The 19,873-nt window shown below is 39.7% G+C and overlaps 4 protein-coding genes across 6 annotated transcripts; 3 read left to right on the top strand and 1 right to left on the bottom strand.

Annotated features, from left to right (window-relative positions):
• Positions 1-457: 457 nt before the first annotated feature.
• On the top strand, positions 458-9,229 carry dhx32a (DEAH (Asp-Glu-Ala-His) box polypeptide 32a). 2 transcript variants are annotated; one of them, XM_086303939.1, is made up of 11 exons: positions 461-1,154; positions 1,771-1,964; positions 3,222-3,594; positions 3,684-3,923; positions 4,008-4,101; positions 4,457-4,606; positions 5,168-5,359; positions 5,542-5,682; positions 7,099-7,289; positions 7,377-7,564; positions 7,807-9,227. In XM_086303939.1, the coding sequence occupies exons 1-11, from the start codon at positions 894-896 to the stop codon at positions 8,003-8,005; spliced, it is 2,223 nt and encodes a 740-aa protein (XP_086160065.1). In that variant the 5' UTR covers positions 461-893; the 3' UTR covers positions 8,006-9,227. The 2 variants fall into 2 exon arrangements, with proteins under 2 accessions (XP_086160064.1, XP_086160065.1); XM_086303938.1 differs by having other exon boundaries at positions 458-1,154; positions 7,099-7,564; positions 7,807-9,229.
• Positions 7,710-12,123, bottom strand: bccip (BRCA2 and CDKN1A interacting protein). The gene is made up of 7 exons (XM_086303941.1): positions 11,864-12,123; positions 11,506-11,580; positions 11,338-11,418; positions 10,328-10,417; positions 10,024-10,211; positions 9,252-9,420; positions 7,710-9,036 (listed from the first exon to the last, which is right to left on the bottom strand). Exons 1-7 carry the CDS (start codon positions 12,002-12,004, stop codon positions 8,866-8,868), a joined length of 915 nt encoding a protein of 304 aa, XP_086160067.1. The 5' UTR covers positions 12,005-12,123; the 3' UTR covers positions 7,710-8,865.
• A 97-nt stretch (positions 12,124-12,220) lies between these two features.
• uros (uroporphyrinogen III synthase) lies at positions 12,221-15,499 on the top strand. Of its 2 annotated transcripts, none has more exons than XM_086303942.1 (10): positions 12,221-12,408; positions 12,863-12,934; positions 13,022-13,105; positions 13,196-13,292; positions 13,429-13,503; positions 14,361-14,435; positions 14,542-14,625; positions 14,756-14,841; positions 14,920-15,018; positions 15,117-15,499. In XM_086303942.1, the coding sequence occupies exons 2-10, from the start codon at positions 12,872-12,874 to the stop codon at positions 15,237-15,239; spliced, it is 786 nt and encodes a 261-aa protein (XP_086160068.1). In that variant the 5' UTR covers positions 12,221-12,408; positions 12,863-12,871; the 3' UTR covers positions 15,240-15,499. The 2 variants fall into 2 exon arrangements, with proteins under 2 accessions (XP_086160068.1, XP_086160069.1); XM_086303943.1 differs by lacking the exon at positions 12,221-12,408 and adding an exon at positions 12,426-12,568.
• A 382-nt stretch (positions 15,500-15,881) lies between these two features.
• On the top strand, positions 15,882-19,627 carry mmp21 (matrix metallopeptidase 21). The gene is made up of 7 exons (XM_086303940.1): positions 15,882-16,034; positions 16,142-17,063; positions 17,593-17,732; positions 17,838-17,979; positions 18,113-18,370; positions 18,460-18,632; positions 19,072-19,627. The coding sequence occupies exons 1-7, from the start codon at positions 15,882-15,884 to the stop codon at positions 19,375-19,377; spliced, it is 2,094 nt and encodes a 697-aa protein (XP_086160066.1). The 3' UTR covers positions 19,378-19,627.
• Positions 19,628-19,873: the final 246 nt, after the last annotated feature.

The raw sequence follows: 19,873 nt of genomic DNA, 5'->3' as shown, positions 1-19,873 counted from the left end.
CTGATGAGCTTTTGAAATCAGCCTCAGCCAGCATTTTCTAATTAGTCACATTTTATTTGTCAGTGGGTGAGACGTAGTGTCACCTCAGTGAAGTGTCTAAACATTGGGTTTAAAAGCTTTAAATAATGATCAAAATTACTGACATATCTGTTTTTGGCTGCTCTCAGGAGCTTTAGCTCTATTTTTTACAGATTTGCTGTTTATCAGGAGCTGAAATAGTTTCATTTATTACTCTGATAAAGGTAAGGTGATTTGTAAATGAACGCCAATTATGTAAGAATATAATTGTAACATTAAATAAAGTTAAAAATGGAATTCCAGCTAACATTTAAATATAAAAACAATAATAATCATCTATATACAGCCTGCTGACTACTGCTGAAATTCTAATACACTTTAATGAGCTTGTACCTTTCAACGTTACATGAAAAGATATTTTTAGAGATATTGTTACTGGTGGCAACAACGACGCCATAAGTGTCCTCACTGCTTTACACGTGATTTCATGATAATATGCAGGCGATTATGACAGTCTCTCGGACGTGCTTATTGGTGCATGTGAAGCTCTACGCAAATCAAAACACGTGTGAAACCACGCTGAGATGAAATTACGCACCGATGGACATTGCGCGCACCAAGCTCCAAAGTGGACAGCTGCGAACTTTGAACAGCTTTAAGTAAAACATTAAAAACAAAAGCCTCAGCAAAAGGATTCTCTCACCTTGTACTCCGTCCAAATACGCGAACATAGCGTGGGATTTTTGTTTTTTTAAACGCCAGATGGAAAGGCACGCAGTCTGTTTTTCTATGCTTCCGATTTGAGAAGAATGGACCTGTAGTTGGAGTGGAAGAAGAAAACTTAATGCGCACTAGTCCTGATAAACCCGTATGTCATGTGGGAGGAAAATAATTTGGCAGAGCCGAACGTTTGTCCTGACCGTGAAGAAAGTCCCGCAGAAGACACTTTTGGATTTGGAGATGATCTGGAGTTAAATCAGTTCGATGGATTGCCCTTTTCCTCGCGTTACTACAAGTTACTGAAGGAGAGGAAAACTCTGAGTGTGTGGAAGGTCAGATGTCAGTTTGAGGATGCTCTTGCAAACAACCAGCTGGTTATTGTGTCCGGGGCAGCAAAGACTGGCAGGAGTACACAGGTAAGAGTGTAGTCAGTGTTATTATTATTTTAGTAAGGAAATTTTTACATTCAATTTATGAACCTGGACTTATGTACAGGATGAATGTGGAGCTTCATAATAATGGGGCGTTTACCAGAGCATAACCTACATTGTATAAATTACACATGCTTAATCCAATGTTCCCTGCGATTTGATATATTTAGGACTACCGTTTGTCACTCAGTGTTGCCATGCTTGTGTGAACAGAAGCTGCCCAGCTCAGCAGATGATGTTGTGTCACTGTGAAGCTGTGTAAACTCCTGTCTGCCTGACCATCAGTCTGCACAAAGGCTCCAGCAGGGGTGTTAGGGGACCTCCAGCTGCTAAGCCCTGATCCGCTGGAGCCGACACATGCTGCCAAAGCAGTTTTGCATTATGAGCGATAATAGCATAGGATATCTCCTGTCACAGTTTGTTTTGCTGTGTGCTCAAACAAAAGCTGTTGGGATAATCTGAAAAGGACTCTTGTGAGTGAGAAAAAACAGCTGATGTGGTAGAAAACATTCTCTTGTTTAATATTTGAGGTAGTACTGATGTCCTGAATCATATTTTACTATAAAGACTTTTTAAGCTTTTATCAATGATCTTCTTTCAGATCCCTCAGTGGTGTGCAGAGTTCTGTCTGTCTGCCCAGTATCAGCATGGTATGGTTGTGTGCACTCAGACCGGCAAACAGCAGGCTGTAGATCTGGCCTTGCGTGTCGCTGATGAAATGGACGTCAACATAGGCCATGAAGTTGGTTACACCATCCCTCTGGAGACCTGCTGCTCCTCTGACACTGTTTTGAGGTTTGTTAATGAGCTCTTACTGTGTCTATTTCACTGCCAGCAGTGGACTATCATTTGAATATAATCCACAAATTTCCCCTTTCATTCTTAAATTTTTTCCTTTCCTCTATTCCTTATTAATTGATGGAAGCTCACTGCTGACAAAGGACAGAGCTCATTCTTGATCTAAATAAAGTCGACCAGTTCAAAGGAAATTATGCGCATATCTGTATAGCCTAATATTCAACGACTCTTGTTATGTTATGTTATTGTCCCAAATGTCAAACACTCAGTAGTAGAATCCTCCGAAATATTGCAATATTAAACTGGACAAGTGGAGGACAAAAGAGGAAGTGGTAGACCTAAAGATATGTAAATCTTTAAGAAGACCTGCCATAACGCTTGAAAGATGCGTCTGACCCTTAGTCGATACTAAGGGTCAGACGGCAGCCAACATCCAAAGAGGAGCTTTGAATGTCCTTCAAGAAGCCTGGAGAACTGTTTGTGAAGCTAACTTAAAGAAATGACGTGAAAGCTTGACTGAGAGAGTTCAGGGTATGTAGAAGAGTGAAGGTGGTTGCACCAAATATTGACTTTTAACCACATTAGAAATGTACAAACTCTGTTTTTACAGTATCCTATTATCCATTTTCCCAGTAAAATGAGATGTGTATATATAGAGAGAAATGAAAGATGGCTCAAGACTTTTGCACAGTACTGCATCTAATATATCAATGCACACTAAACACTTTTTGCTTTTGAAACTTGTGCTGGGCTTTGCACATGATCTAGTTTTAATCAAGTAAATGTTAGTAATAGAAACGATCATCTCTGAGTGTTATTTCCTACAGTGCCATGTGCAAATGACCCCTATTCTCACTTATTTTATAGAATATGTGCATCATTTTCACAGCATGGTGTAAAGCTAAAGAGCCAGATAATATTTAGGAGTATGACACGGAGAAATGAAAGGGAGCTAAAAGAGGGTAAATACTGGTCTCACCAGTCAGCCAGAGATCCACTTTACATAAAAGATAATATTACTGCTAGATGTTTAAATCAGCAGCTGCAAAAAAATTAAGACTTAAAACTTAAAAGGGTTTTAGCTGTTCCCAAGTGTGTGTGTGTGTTGGGGGGGGGGGGGGGGGGGGGGGGGGGGGCTGTGCTGTGTGTACTTTTAACTAACAGGCTCAAGCAAAATGGTGGCAAATTGACCGTATCTTATTCCTGTTTTATAAACCTCTATTATTAACCCTCCTGATCACTTTGGTTTATCAGGTACTGCACTGATGATATGTTGCTGAGAGAGATGATGTCTGACCCTTTTCTTGAGCACTACGGGGTCATAATCATTGACCAGGCCCATGAAAGGACGGTTGGCACAGACATTCTGTTGGGTCTCCTCAAGGACATCCTGCTGCAGAGGCCTGAGCTCAGGGTGGTGGTTCTCACTGTGCCGCCCATGACAGACAAGCTTCTGAGACATTATGGCAGTGTCCTGCATATCAGTCTAGAGTCCTCATGCACTGCTGAAGTTGTGCACAGCAACAACGGCAACAAAGACTACTTCTACTCAACACTGAGACTCGTGCTGGAGATCCATCGGACCAAAGAGGGTGGAGATGTTTTTGTATTTTTAGGCTCAGCTGAGGTAAAAGATTTTATATTTCAAACAGCTCTTTGACTGTGCTAATGCCTGTTGTGATCTGGTTTAAATTTCGCTCCCACTACCTCCTGCAGGAGGTCCACTGTGCCTATAGTATACTCCAAAGAGAAGGGACCAGGTTGGGTGGACAGTTGGGACAAATGGTACTTGTAGTCCTGTGCTCAGGCCAAGGAGGGCTACTTCCTGTCCTGCCTGAGCAGTCATGCTCCACAAAGTCCAGAAAGGTTTTTCTCAGTACCCGTCAAGGTGAGGATGCATGGTGGGCTACAGAGTCTGTCAAATTTGTCATTGACACAGGAGTCCAGAAGAAAATGGTAAGTTAATTCCAAAGTGATGTAGCAATCTTAAATGAGCATTCCTCTGATATTAATTAGCACTGTTTTTACTTTTATGTAAAGGTGTACAATCCGAGAGTAAGAGCTAGCTCAGAGGTCCTTCAACCCATCAGTCAATGCCAGGCAGACATTCGCAAGCAGCTGTCTGGACCATCAGGTATAAGGACGATCTGATATGGTATAATGTCATGTCATCTCCTCACTTGGCAATACTTAAAGCAGTTATCTAAAAAGTTTCTTCTTTGAAAAAATGTAAGCTGCCATCTTTGGTAACTAAATCTGATGCTTCTTGGGTTAGAAACAACAGAAAAGACTAAAGCAGACTGGTTAATTTATCATCCTTTCATTCATTTGGATAATTTTCATACTTGCAGATTTGGACATATTACAATATTAATTAATATTTGGACTTAAGAAAGCCAAAGAAAAAACTTCCCAGCATTATTTAAAAAAAGCAAAATAAACAAACACAAAATTTAAGTGCAACGGTTTTACTGATTTTTTTCCTCTAGGTAAATGCTTCTGCCTGTATCCAGAAGCAAGCCTAACTTCTGCAGAGAACTCCCCACAGATCTTGGAGTCCAACATTACACCGACAGTTCTTTTCCTCAAAAGGATGGAGATAGCAGGCCTTGGACAGTGCAGTTTCATCGACAGACCAGGTAAAATATCTGTCCAGAGGTGTTGCCACTGGAACACATGCAGGACAACAAGAAGTTTTGTTCTTTATTTTAGTTTTTACTGGTTCCCACTAACAGCATCTCTCTCACAACCCAAGCCAAAGATTCGCATGTGGGAGGTTTTTGACTCAGGAAGGGCTCTGTGTAGCTGTTTGAGCCCAGTCATCCATGACTTAGCTGAGCTGACAGCCCAGCTACTAACCATTGTCTGTGCTCTGACCCACCCTAACATGAACAGAAGAGGCCAGCTCATTAACGATTACACAACATGTCTCATATATTGCAGTGCCAGACGAGCACAATGAAAAGGAAGTCCATGCCAAAAGTGCTGTAATATTTTTTTGAAAATGTGGGACAAAAGGCACTTGCTATATAAATTATATTTTCTCTATAGGAAAGAAATAAAAGCCGAAGGCATTTGATTTGTGATGAGTGTGTCTTTGATTATTCAGATGACACAAGTTGCTGTTGATATTTTATCCCCCTTAATAGATATAGCAATGAAATGTGTGAAATTTTAAAATATTCCATTTGTTGTTGCAGATCCAGAGGGTCTCATGCAGGCACTGGAGGAGCTCGATTACCTTGCAGCTTTAGACGATGATGGCAACTTGTCTGAAATTGGCATCATAATGTCTGAAATCCCTCTGGAACCTCAGATGGCCAAAGCGCTGCTAGCATCCTGCGAGTTTGACTGTGTGAGTGAGATGCTGACAATCACAGCCATGTTGTCAGGTACGTACGTTTTAGATTTTCCCATTCCAGAATTTAAGATTAGTTACAAGTGAGGATCCTTTGACTGGTTTGTAGAATCACCAGGTGGACAGCGTAGTATTGGCTCATCTGCAGTTTCTGATGCTCTTTGGTGAGAGTGGTTTCTCTCAGTGAAGTCGACCTTGTTTGTTGTTGTGTTTTAGCACCAAGCTGCTTTGTGGAGCCGCCTGCTGCCATGAGCCACGAGGCAGTCCAGTGTCACAGGAAGTTCCAGCACCCTGAAGGAGATCACTTCACCCTCATAAACATCTACAACGCCTACAAACAAAACCAGAGAGAACAATGTAAGACTGTCATTGAACAGAACCAATCTATTCTCTTCAAGAGATAAGTCTCATCAGCCACTTCATTATTTATACCTTACAGCTTTATTTCTTCATAGCATTGGTTCAATAAGGTGCTGGAAACATTCCTCTGTAATGTTCAAGGAACAGATTAAAGATGATTTGAGCTTTATTTATTTGAACATTATCCTGCTGGAAGCAGCCAAGATAATGAGCCAGTACAGTGTGGTCATAAAGGGATAGACACGGTGAGTAACAATACTCAAGTAGGCCGCGGCAGTTAAATGATGCTTGATTGGTTGTAAGGGGCGGAGAGTGTGCCAAGAAAATATCCCTTAGACCAGCAGCCTGGACTGTTGATGCAGGGCAGGATGAATTAATGCATTCGTGGTGTTTATGCCATCCAAATGTCAGAGCAGAAACCAAAGCTTAACAGACTCAACATTCCTAGTCTTCCATTGTCCAATTTTGTTGAGCCTGTGCAAATTGTAGCAATTTGGTTCAATTATTTTTTGCTCTTAAATCTGGTGTGGTCTTCTGCTCCTTCAAAGTTCAACATTTGTGCATTCAGAGATGATCTTCTGCATACCTTGGTTGAATCAAGTGCTTATATGAGTTACTGTTGCTTTTGTATCAGGTCGAAACAGTGTGCCCCTCACTTGTTGCTACTGTTTTGGCCATTCTTTGTAAACCCTAGAGATTGTTGTGTGGAAAAATCCCCATTTTGGCAAAATCAGCAGTTTCTGAGATATTCAGACCAGCCCGTCAGGTATAACAACCATACTACATTTAAAGTCACTTAATCTTTCTTCCCCATTCTGATGCTCGCTCCGAACTTCAGCTAGGTCACCTTGACCATGCCTAAATGCATTGGGCTGCTGCTGCCATGTGATTTGATAAATTAAGGTATTTGCATCAATGAGCAGGTGGTGAAACAGGTGTACCTAATGAAATAACTGATGACTTGATCTTTGTTCTCTACTGTGGTAAATTAAAACTAGATTCAAAGACTGTGTTATCCTATGGGACAGATGTTACATTTCAGTTTCATGAAGAATTATAACCAGATGGATCAGAATAAACTATCTATTCTAAAAATTAACGCAAAAAACAGTTAAAAGAAGACATTAAAAATGTTTTTAAAAAAAGCTAAAATGTGTATGTTAATACCAAATGCATTCTCATTTAAGCCCAAGAACAAACTTTCGATTCCGAGAGGCAAACTGCTTGAAATTTTAGTAAATCATATTACGATACTCTTGAATTAATTAATTAATTACCTCCACATTGTCATTTTTCCACTCAATCTGATCTATTTAAAAGGCATTAGGAATTAAACTGTTTTTACTGTGATAGAAACTTGACGTAAATACTGCTGACCACAGCGCTTCTCTCTCTGTGCATGTTTTCTCCCAGATTTGACTACTGAAAAGTGGTGCCAGGACTATTTTCTAGATCATTCTGCGTTGAGGACAGCCGATTCCATTAGATCAGAGTTGACTGACACACTGAACAGAATTGAGCTCCCCATTTCTGAACCCTCCTTTGGAACCAAGACTAACACTCACAACATCAAAAGAGCTCTGCTGGCTGGATTCTTCATGCAGGTACAGAAAAACAAAATGTCAATATCAATGAATTTACCTCCAGCAATTCAATTGTGTTCAAGTTTACGAGGCCTGTTCTTTTCCCAGATTGCTCGAGATGTGGACGGATCAGGCAACTACTTCATTCTTGCACATAAGCACATGGCCCAGGTGCACCCACACTCCTGCTACGGGGCTCAGTCACACAAGCTGGGACTGCCTGAGTGGGTTGTTTTCAATGAGTACATCCTTTCAGAAAACTGCATGAGAATAGTCTCGGAAATTTCCCCGCAAGCGTAAGTCAATTGATTTTTACCCCAAATCCCCATCAGAACAGTTGTGTACAGATTAGAACTGAGGTCTCAAGGATTACCTGTCATGTAGTGCAGAGGTAAAACAAACATGTTTATTACTGCAGTAAGCATGAGCCATTTGATCTCATTTTAATTTGAATATTTTTAATCTCTTTATCTACACAATATCTTGTGTTGACACAAATGTTTTACATTTAATATTGGTTTTCAAATTTCTCTTTTAGGTTCGTTGAAATTGCACCACTGTACTTCTTCTACAATCTGCCCCCTAGCGAAAGCAAAGATATACTGCAAGACATGTTGGACCCACAGGGATCCAAAAACCGCAAAGAGAAGAAACAGGAAGCTGCAACAACAAGTGGTGACGTAAACAGTGGCTGTGCAGCAGTGACACAGACGTATGACAGATGTATGATTCAGTAAACTGAAAAATCACAAATTTAGACTGCAAATGCATGAATGCTTGTAAGACATTTGTATAATTAATACAGTAAAGCTTAATTTATTACATTAAATTACTCATGTGTACTACCCAATGTGCTTACAGTGCTGAGAAGGCAAAGATGTCTGTGCTGTAAATATAGAAAAGTTTGCAGTTTAATAGTTGTGATCTAAAAACAATGAGTGAGGGGGTTTTCCGCAACACTGCTTAGGTGTGGACTTTATGCGCACTGTCATTTGATATACCTCACAGGCAAAAAAAATGTTCGAGCAAAAAGTAATTTGTCTCCTATGTACTTCCCGATTATGCAAAGTTGTTGTAAATGCCAGTATACCTTCACATCCAAGGATCTGATTTTAAAGCTGAAATACGTATGAAACAACTTGCTCAGAAGAACTGTGCTTTGCCCGTTTATCTTAGAACGTACATCAAGGAAAGTCTGCTCTTGAAGGGATGAAACGCGTAGCTGAATGTTAAAAACCACATACCTACAGTGTTACAATACCACTCATTTGCTCTGTAGCCATTACTCCCATTCTTCTGTTTACCACAACTTAACACCAAACTCATCTCATTTTGAAGTCTTCCTATAAACACCTTTGATATGCAGTTGCATGTAGTTTCTTCCAGTATTCAAGTATGTGATTATTCCCTATGTCTTTACAATTTGTACAAACTGTCTTTAAAATTTCTAAAAATGGGTAAACTATCGCCCTACATATTCTAAATATGAATACACGCATTCCTAAAGTCAACTGTACAAAAATTGAATATACTGAATGTTTTTCAGAAGCTTGAAAGCTGTCACTGTGTCCATAGGTGTCTTGGTTTATTGTGAAGGTCACACTGATAGATATTCTTTGAGTTTCTCCATGATGGCAGGCATTCTGTCTGTGGGTATCAGCATCACAGTCCTAAAAGGCTTCATGGGCACATCCGTAAATGACCACCTCCCACTTAAACAGGAGTCTGCCTCTTCTTGGACTGTGTAGTGGAACTTCAAGATGGCTTGCTGTAAGGCAAACACGGACCAGGCTTGAAATCAGAGTATAAATATATTGAATAGGTTATCAGATGGCTGTTTAAATAAATATTTATCTGAAGTTTGACATGAGTTAACGAAATGCTGTATTATTACCCAGATACTGTTAAGTAAGTAGCCCTGTGTATAATAAATATTTAGTTAAAACCTTGAAATCTGTGCAGGTTTTTTTCCCCCCGCTTTACCTCATAAAAGAATTCCTCCTCTGCATTGACAAACATGTATTCCTCTTTGGGAGCTCCTCCTGTGGCTGGGATGCTCTTGGTCTCTTCTCTACAGGTCTTGCTGATAATCAGGCAGTAGTGGCACCTCCCACTGGGCTTATTTGTCCTCTGAGCTTCAGCGATTTCTTCCCTAAAGGACCGTAACATGAAAATCTTTTAACCCACACAAATGGATGTTTTTCCTAGTTTCTATTAAAAATAAATACAGAATGGAATCATTTCCAAATCTCACCACCATATTTTATTAATAGAACACAAAACATCAAATGTTTCATAAATAAAATAAAAAAAGTATTTTGAATTTGATGACCGCAACATGTATTAAAACGTTGGGATGAGAGCAATAAAAAAAGGGGGAAAAGTAAGTGGTATTAAAAAGAAAAAGCTGGAATCATTTATAGCCAATTAGGTTAACTGGTAAATATCAGTTCCCAGATGTTCAACAGTTGTTAAGAGGGGATCCTACACTATAGTAATCATGGACCTGTCCCAACATTTAAGATGTGTTGCTGCTAATATATTTCATGCAATACTAAAAAGGTCTCAGTTTAAACATTTGATATATTTCATACATTCTACTGTGAATAAAATGCTGATTTATAAGATTTGCAAAGTATTGCACATGTTCTGTCTTATTTCAATGTTTTCAAACACCATCCTGACCATCTTCTACCTGCTCTCACTCCAATAACAAAACACTAAAGATGGAATGAGAAGGTAAAGCAGAACTTACTGGAGCTGTTTGTGCAGTGGAAGGGCAATCTGTGGAGGCACATTGATGAAGCGCTCACTTAGCAGCAGCCCCACAGGCTTGCTGTTATCATTAAAGATCTTCTCCAGCTGTTCTGTCACAATATGAGAAGCATTCTTCTCACACTGATCCACAATCAGCTCCTTCACCTCCTCCACACATTGTACACCCTGTGAACAGTTCCACACGTAGGTATGACAATTTATATTTAAAAAAACAAAACAAAAACACTGACATATTCCAGCCCATTCAAGACTAATTCGTTTTAGTTTGCTAGTCATCTGACCTTTCTCTCTGTGAGGTTGAGCATGGTGATGAAGCCAAACACTTCATTTGGGTCGTCATCATCGTCGCTGTCTTCGGGCACCTCAGCTTGCTGGAGCATAGTAGAGAGACAAGTAAATAAACAGCTGCTAAGAAATGAATGTGAATGAGCATGAATATCAAGCTTGGGTTTTAAATGATTTTTTTCCCTGTTCCTTTTCCTGGTGGAATGATTGCACAACATAAATCTTTTAAAAAAGAAAACACTTTGGTGCACAAATTTGAATTTATTCCAGCCTAATGTTGCCATCCACTTTGTACAATGTAGCAATGCTGTTAGCAGCAAAGCAGCTCCAGAGCATCATGCTGCCACCACCATGTTTGAAAGTACCGGTATAGTGTTCTTAGGTTCAAAGGATTCTCTGTGGACAGTGAATTGACGCTGGTGTTCCAGCAGTTTCCAGTTCACGGCTTGAACTTTGGTGGTTCCTGAACATCCAAAACAACTCAAAACAACTCATCTCAGGGTGACAGTTTAAGTCTTTGTCCAGATGTTGGCAAAGTAGTCCCACATTCGAATAACTGCTCTAGTATTGCTGTTAAAAATAAACTACCAGTTGTAGTAAATAATGATTACAAATAAGATAAATAGGCCTTGGCCTCATCTAGTCAAGACACTGTATAACCTTCAACACCCCTAATCAAAAATGTAAATAAATGTATGTATATATTTCAGCCCTTTGGTTCCTCATGTTTGCTTCTGATCCCATTTGGATTAATAAAACTCCAAAAGAAATTCAAACATGCACTCCCAAATGCAGTTTTTTTAAGTCATTAAGATGTGTGCAGTATGCATAGTTTGCATTAAGATGAACAGTTCAAAGAAATCACTGAAAGCCCAAATTTTCATGACATATATTTCCTTGATCATGTATGTAAACTTCTGAGCACAGCTGTTTTTGGGTTGAAACTGGAGAAATAAACAAAAATAATGAACAAATCCTTTTTATATTTAACTACCGAGTTACTCACCTTGACGACACTTCCAACATGATTTTGTTGGATGATGATGTCTGTCATCTCTGATGTATTCACATGAGCTTTTAAGAAAAGCTGGATCCAAACATAACAGAAATGACGTCAGTGACAGCTGCTTGCACACAGTATTTGAAACGTGAAATAACAATAGTGAACCCAAACCTGCTGCAGCAGCTTCTTTATGCCGTTGAAGTCATTGTCTGAGATGGTGTGAGCTTCAAAGTCTACAACGACCTCCTGAAAGCGTAGGAGTCGTAATTGCAAGTTTTATTGTAACCCATTCTCTGATTAGTTGTGCGAAACTTTCCGATATGAGTTTCACAGGGTTAACTTATTACAGCGTATTCAAGTACAGTATCTTCGAAATAACATTTTCTAGTATATTAGTTATTTCTTTTCTCACATGATTAACCAAAAAAGTATTTTCATGAGCATTCCCGTTCACATTAGCCCTACTGCTGACTTAGCTAACTAGTTAGCAAGGCCATGCCTCCCTTCTAAGACGTGTTTGTTCTTTTACCTCATTAATTTCCTCATCTGACGCCTCACTGTCCTCTTCTCCGGAATCGTCTTCCTCCTCTGGATTCTCATCGGAGCTGTTGTCACTTTCCTCGGGTTTTTCACCAAAACCTACTGCCCTTTTCTTAGCCAATGAAGCCATGCTGCAAACTTAAAACACACGTGTCTACTAAGTGGGCGGGGCAAAGACTAGCAACTATCAGCTACGAAACTAAAACCCTGAAGCCGCCATTATGGCTCCACATATACACGGCTTGCCGCTTATTAAATCCACATTCAGAGCTTCAATGTCGGCTTGTCGCCTGTTGGTGAAATGGAATAAACCATTCTATAAAACGGGGACGAAAATAAATTCAGATGCCCCCGAACTCTTTGTCACGTGTAGTAGATATTAATTTAAATTATTGATACTATATTTTTAAATTAAATAAACACATTCTTGTAATATTACTTGTAATACGATTATTTTACAAGGTTAGTAAATTAGACAGTGTTCTGTCTCCCCTCCTCGACCGTGGATGATGAAAGTCTGAATGAACACTAGAGGTACATAAATTTTGCCTAATATTTCGTCTTTTTCACCGTTTGTACTTCGTGTCACTGTAGCTATACGCGGATAAAATATTCGCTTCTATCACACTTTATCACAGACAGGTTCTGTTAATGGCTACCGTAGATAGTCTGTCATGCACCGTCTCTTGCTAGGGTAAACAAGAACACTCTTACGGAAGAAGACACTAAACATACACTTTCAACTAAAATGGCCCATTCGCTTAATTTATTCGCTGTTCATGTACAGTCTTATGATCGTGACTCAACAACAGTCTTATCAGCATGTGACCGTTTTAGGGTGTAACGTTGCTTAAAGTGCCTTCACACCCACTGTCCTCAGTGTTTTTGTAGCTTTAAGCCTGTGACTTTACATTATTGCAGACCTTAGTAAACCTATTTTACCTTAGTTTGTTCGGAATTAACCATCTTTGTTATTTTAATAATCCAGTGTTTCAAGATGCGTGTATTGCTGCTTAAAGAACCAAAAGATGGAGAGTCTGGACCTGATCCCTATATTAAGGTACACGCCCTTTACAGTTAAATCAACTAACCTTTAACCAGTTTCTTAAAATTTGTCAGTTGAACAGTTATTATTTTCACTCCGAAGGAGCTGGAATCACGAGGACATAAAGGAACCCTACTTCCGGTGCTGTCTTTTAAGTTTGTGTCATTAAACACTTTGACAGATAAGGTAAATTGTTGTTCCATTGTCCTTTCATTAATTCGTTCATTTTAACAGTTTGCATATTCAATGGATTTATGTATTTGTTGCTTATTCCAGCTTTTCCAACCAGAGAAATACGGTGGGCTCATATTTACCAGTCCAAGAGCAGTGGAGGCTGTAAGGATGTGTTTGGAAGAGGATGAAAGAAGGGAAGGTGATAAACATTACTTTTCTCCAAGCTTCTGTATATCATTGATATAAATGACTTTTTTTTGGTAAAGATCTTAAAAATACAAGTTAAGTTTGTGTAGTACATTTCTGTAATGCCCAGTGTATGTTGTGCTTTTGAGAATGGCACAAAGCAGTGAAAAACAAATGGAACACCAAGTCCATCTATGTGGTTGGGAAGGCCACCGCTTCATTAGGTGAGTCACATCTATGGACAAAGGTAATTTCTCCCAGAATCCTCCTTTGCGTCTTGAGCTCCTTGTAAACTTGTGCTAATTGCACCAGAGTGTGTCGGGCACCTGGTGCTCATAGTGATGTGTGAAATGCTTTGTCTACCTTCAGCCATTTGTTATACACAAGTGACAGTTTGTCGTTAGTGATTGTTCTGTGTCTTTACAAAACAAGCAGGTGCAACAATTTCTACATGTGTGCTTTAGCTTCTTCTTTTCAGTAACATTTGACAGTGGGTTTTTATTTTGAGTCTCTCAGTGAGTTTCTAATTTAGTTATTGAATTAGTTGAAACGATTGAATGTGTTTTCTCTGCCACACTCTTATGTCAGTATTTAGCAGACTGTGCAAAAGTATTGAGCCACCCTCATTTCTTTGTATTTTACTTCCAAGGACTCAGACGTCCTTGTAATTCTTCAAAGTGCTCTTGAGTTACTCATCCAGGCTTTCAGAAAGTCTTTCAAATTTGTCTTTTGACATTTGCTGGTTTTTCCACTTATTTTCAATCCAGGCTTTGTACTGTGCCATTTTCAGAGGAATGTGGTTTGGTTGTTAAGCCACTTAACACTGGCCTATGAATGCATCAAGTATAAAAAAATGCACCCAAGTCAAGGAATGAACAATTGTTGTGTCTACACATAGCAGATAACTTAGAAAAGACTAGACCGTAATGTCTTTTTAGTGTTTTCTGCTTTTAAAAACATCGCTGCGCCTATTTCCCATTTTCTAGCAAAATATAAATAAATGTGGGGTGGTTCAAGAATTTACCACATTACTGTAAAGCTTATCAATTTTTTTCCTTTTCATGATTTTTATCCCATACAGTACAGAATCTAGGTCTGAACCCTTTGGGAGAGGACACAGGGACAGCAGAGGTGCTATCACGACTTATTATTGAACGTACGGTGTAAATTTGGAGTCTCACATTCCTCACAGTTTAATTTTAATAGTAATTTTATGATTGCTCTTATTACTCATATGATCTCACGTATAATTCCCGTCATAGGAGAGGCCACCAATATCCCACCGCTTTTTTTCCCCTGTGGCTCAATCAAAAGGGAAGTCTTGCCCACGGCTTTAAGGGAAAATGGTAAGCATTCCCCCTGTTGTGCCTGACAATTAAAAGTCAAGGTGATAAAATTCCCATTGGGATTATTCTAATTATAAAATAATAATTGCACTATCTTTATCACTGTTGGGATCTGTTTCTTTGTTTCCAGGAGTGCCCCTAGAGACATTAACTGTCTATCAAACAGCAGAGCATCCCAATCTGGAGAAAAATCTAAAGAACTATTTCAAAGAGCAGGTAAAGTGTCATTCTTATTGCTTGTATTTATTTATTTGTTTCAATATAGCAGCTGTTCATTTGTTTGTGTGCTTATAGGGCATTCCAGCAAGCATAGCTTTCTTCAGTCCATCAGGAGTGAAGTTTTGCCTTGAAGTGGTGCGGAGGCTCTCGGCTGAACAGCTGACTCAAATAAAGGTGCATCTTCCTCACAGTCATACACAGATAGATTTAAATAATGCATGAATCTGAAGTGCTTAACAGAGCTTTACTCACATAAATGTCTTTGTTTCCAGTTTGCAGCCATAGGGCCTACTACACAAGATGCAATAGCAGCAGAAGGCCTTTGTGTCAGCTGCACTGCAGAAAAGCCAACAGCTGAACACCTGGCGATAGCGATAGCTAAAACTCTGCAGTGACCAGCTTTTAAAATCCACCTGCCTCATCTTTGGTGTTTGTTGTTATTATACATGTAAATATGTACTGTTATTTGTGTATTTTACTGGTTTACTGCTCATCTTTATTGTTGTTGGACACATGATTCTGCTATTTTTGCACTGAAAGAAAAAAGTTATTTTTTGCAGCACCAGAGCCAGGAAAGTCTAAGATAAAATTATAATTAGCTTTATATGATGTAAGAAAATGACTGAGAAAATAAAAGGCAATCATTGTGATAATATTGAAGGTTTTGTCTGTGGTAATTGCTTGTGTGTGTTTGTGTGTTTATTTCCTGTTCAACACAGTGCTTGCAGGGGTCATCCCTGTCTTTTACTGTCCACATGAAAGTGAAGGTTTTAACATCTTTCCACGGATCAGCTGCAGTCCATTTAAAACCACTGAAGCTTGTATAACATAACCACAGAGAAAGAGTCAAATTGAACAGTTGTAGATTGTAAAAGTTTACTTTTCACGCAGAGGTGAAGAAAGCAGGTTACATCTGTAGAGTCACACCTCTGAGGGGTGTGGAGAAGCAAAGGATTTGCTTATAAAGCAGCGTTGCTCCTCACTCGTCATCATCTCATCTTGCATATAGACCTGGGAGTACACCGCTAAAGGACACGATGCTGAATTTAATCCAGCTGATATTTATGTTCTTTTTGACCAACATTAGCGCAACTGATGCAGAGAAACTTTTCCATAATCGGGATCATTCTGATACACAGACACTTAATTCTCACAAAGCTCAGGCTATAACAGACAAGTACACAGCTGAGGTATATTGTTTTTTTTTCTTCTTTTTTGACTTCCTGTGTTTCTCAAACGTCAGCATCCATTTAACCAGACACAGGATTTGTCTAATGTAACCCGTGTCTTGTTTTAGTTATTTCTCTCTAGATATGGATTCATCAAGCCAGTTAACTGGGAGGAGGTTCGGTTTGAGGATTCAGACACCTCTTTCAGTGGTGACTTCCTCGACGATCTTCAAGCCACAATCCAGGAGGGAACCTCAGCGTCTTACTCGAGGGCTGCTCATCGAGCTGGTGATCAGCAGGGCTATAACCGTCAAAATGAGAACCAAGCCTTTATTTCAGCACTTAAAGAGTTTCAGAGGGTTTCAGGTCTGCCTGTTACAGGGGTGTTTGATGAGGCCACCAAGTTAGCAATGAACAAACCAAGGTGTGGAGTCCCTGATAAAGAGACTGGTCTGACCATCCCTGTCATCACTACAGCACCTCAGAGCAGTGGTGACTTTGATTTTGAAAACAGTACCACTGACAGTTTTACTGAGACCAACAGGAACAACACAGCAAGTGACATAATCAGTGGCACTTCTTTAGGTACTGCAAATTTCTCTGAAGACAACATATTAAATTTTAATGATACAGACGGTGTGTTCACAGCCATTTCCAATGACACCAGCATGAATTATACAACGGAGCTTTTAAAGATCACTTCCCTAAACAGCTCGCACGACAGCAGACCGGGCAGCCAAACGGGGAATATCAGTGCGAACGCGCATCCGAGTGAAGCAGTGAGACGCAAGAAGGAACCTCTCGCAAGTCTCATATCCAAAAGCAGGCGGAAGAGAGATTTGACTCCAACTGGCCACATGGCTTTTTCCAAGAAGGTGTTAAACTGGAGGCTGATAGGAGAAGGCTACAGCAGCCAGCTGACTATTGACGACCAGAGATACATCTTCAGACTGGCTTTCAGGATGTGGAGTGAGGTGTCGCCACTGGAATTTGTGGAGGATACACATGCCCCATTGGAGGATGTTGACATCAGGCTGGGATTTGGTACAGGTGGGTTTTAGTCAATGTTTATTTGCTTCATTGCAGCATGAAAGCTACTTTTGGCTGCTCCTTTATTCACAGGGGCCACAGCAGGTAGCTCCGCATGTCTGGTTTGGCAGAGATTTATGCCAGATGCCCTTCCTGACACAACCCCAAAAGGATTTGTGTCTTCTCCTGAGATGACACTGGGGATCTTTCACTTGTTAGGTGGATATGTAAATCACTATTTTTCTGAATAAAATGTGGAATGTTTAGATTTGATCCTTCACATCACTAGTCTGTGAAGGTTAATTTCTCATTTCAGGATAAAAAAGTTAAAGGATGTTATCTCCTTGGCCACATATATGTTTAAGACTAATAAAACATCTGTTAATGAGGCTTATTAAACACAAAAACTATGTAAACCACCACCAGTCTTCTTAGACTGGCCCTTCTTAGGGTCATGTGTATGTATGTCTGAAGAGGATCATTAATGTTTCCACTGTACCTCCTTTTTGTGCCAAATAACATATTGCATCGTTGTGAAATTCTTTCATAGGAAGGCATCTGGGATGTAATCAGAAGTTCGATGGCACTGGTCAAGAATTTGCCCATGCTTGGTTCCTGGGTGATATACACTTTGATGATGATGAGCACTTCACAACTCCCAATGTTGGCAGTGGAATCAGCCTTCTCAAAGTAATTATATTACCGCACGATCAAAGGAACTGCCAGATTGAAATAATTCCAGTGATTAACAACGCATTGCTCTAACAACGCCTTAAAAATATTAAACCCGTTCAGGTAGCAGTTCATGAGATTGGCCATGTTTTGGGTCTACCTCACATATATAGACCCGGATCCATAATGCAGCCCAGCTATCTACCGCAGGAGTCCAGCTTTGAAATGGACTGGATGGACAGAAAAGCTATACAGCAACTCTATGGTACATGGTTACAGCACCATCTAGTGGTTACTTATACACTCTTAGAGAAATGCACTTTGCTGTATTTTTGCCCTAATTGTCTGACGCAAACCCTTTTTTTTGCCCCACCTGTTGTGCTTGCATTTGACACCAGGAGGCTGTAAAGGTCGGTTCAACACGGTGTTTGATTGGATCAGAAAGGAGAAGACACCCTATGGGGAGGTGGTGATCCGCTTTAACACCTATTTCATGAGAGATGGCTGGTACTGGCTGTATGAGAACAGAAATAATAGAACGCGTTATGGTGATCCAGTTCCGCTGCAAACTGGCTGGCATGGGATCCCAATGGATGGAGTAGATGCACATGTCCATGTCTGGTCCAGGAGAAGAGATGCTGTATATTTCTTCAGAGGTACACTAAGTGGAGAGTTATACTGTTTGAAAAGAGTTAGTGAACAAATGAATACTTGGTGAAAATGTAATTAACTTATTTATCTACAGGTACTCAGTTCTGGAGGTATGATAGTGAGAACGACCAGGTGTTTGGTCAAGACTCTGAAGGCCACCATTATCCAAGGTTAATCTCTGAAGGATTCCCAGGGGTGCCAAGTCCTATTGACACAGCCTTTTATGACAGGAGGGACTCCCACATCTACTTCTTTAAAAACAATCTTGTAAGTGCAATATTACCTGGCTGTCAGATATTATTACACTAATACAAGAGCAAAGACATGAGGTTCAGTAAGAAAGTAAATTAGGAAATATTCATGAAGTGCTTAAATGACAAGCTGGAATGATGTGGTTCGATATTAAAACACACAGACCATTATACATTATACATTATTTAGACTTAAAATGTGGCTTAGGCTTAATGGTCATTAATCAAACTGTTTCCATCTGTGGTTTGCAATCTAGCAATACCGATTAGCAGAACATGCAGATATAAAAAGCAGAGTCCTGGAGAAAACCCAAGCTAATTAATTGTTTCTTAGAATTATGAGGGAATGTCTTCAAGTAAACAAATGCACTAAAGTTCCTCTGTGAATTGTTTGCATTGTATAATTGAATTGATTTCTGCATAACAAAAAAAAGAGCAATTATCTCTTTGAACAGGTGTATGCATTCAGCATGGAAGCCAACAACTTGGCAAGAGGGTTCCCAAAAAACATCAGAGATGTTTTCCCTCCTGTGGTGAACACAGACCATCCAGATGGCAACATTGACGCTGCCTACTTCTCCTACACTCACAATGCCATCTTTCTACTCAAGGGCATACGCTTCTGGCAAGTAGTGGGCAGTCGTGATCGCTGGCGACGGCCCTTTCTGCCACGAAATGGCCTGCTGCCACATAAGGAGGTGGATCAGCATTGGTTTGATATCTGCAATGTTCATCCCACTGCACTCAAACTAACCCGCTGAGAGTGTTGCAGCAGAGATGTGATAGAGCTTGCTAAAGTTTGCATATGTGATCTACTGATTTCGTTTTATGTACACATATTGTCAAGCTGCAATAACTGTCTAATTTCACGGAGACAACAACAATTTTGAATTTTGTTGGCTAATTTTCACCGAGGTGTGTTATTTATATATGTAACAGCTGCTCTTTCATTCTTTTTCTCTTTTTCGGAGCAGTGCTGAATGCATTCTGCCACAAAAACAATCCTAAAGGACTTCCTATTATTGAGATATTCAGAGAATACATGTATGTATAATGTAGATAAAGCCAATAAATGTTTTGCTGAGCTGCTCAAAATGATATTTGATGTGCTTACTGTAAGTGCACTGTGTAGGAAAATGCTTTCAAATGGCAAATGTGCAAAATAACATTAAAACAGGCTTGTGCGTACTGTGAAGTGACTTCTTATGTCACATGTAATCTTAAGAAAACCTCTAAGAAGATTTGTGGTATTATGAG

The sequence above is a fragment of the Aulonocara sp. 'chitande type north' Nkhata Bay genome, linkage group LG8 (genome assembly GCF_057382095.1).
Source record: "Aulonocara sp. 'chitande type north' Nkhata Bay isolate Kocher_YH1m ecotype deep benthic linkage group LG8, A_spYH_male_GT1.1, whole genome shotgun sequence".
Classification (NCBI taxonomy): Eukaryota; Metazoa; Chordata; class Actinopteri; order Cichliformes; family Cichlidae; genus Aulonocara; species Aulonocara sp. 'chitande type north' Nkhata Bay.
The sequence above is the reverse complement of the archived record's forward strand: the minus strand, read 5'-3'. Positions and strand labels throughout refer to the sequence as shown.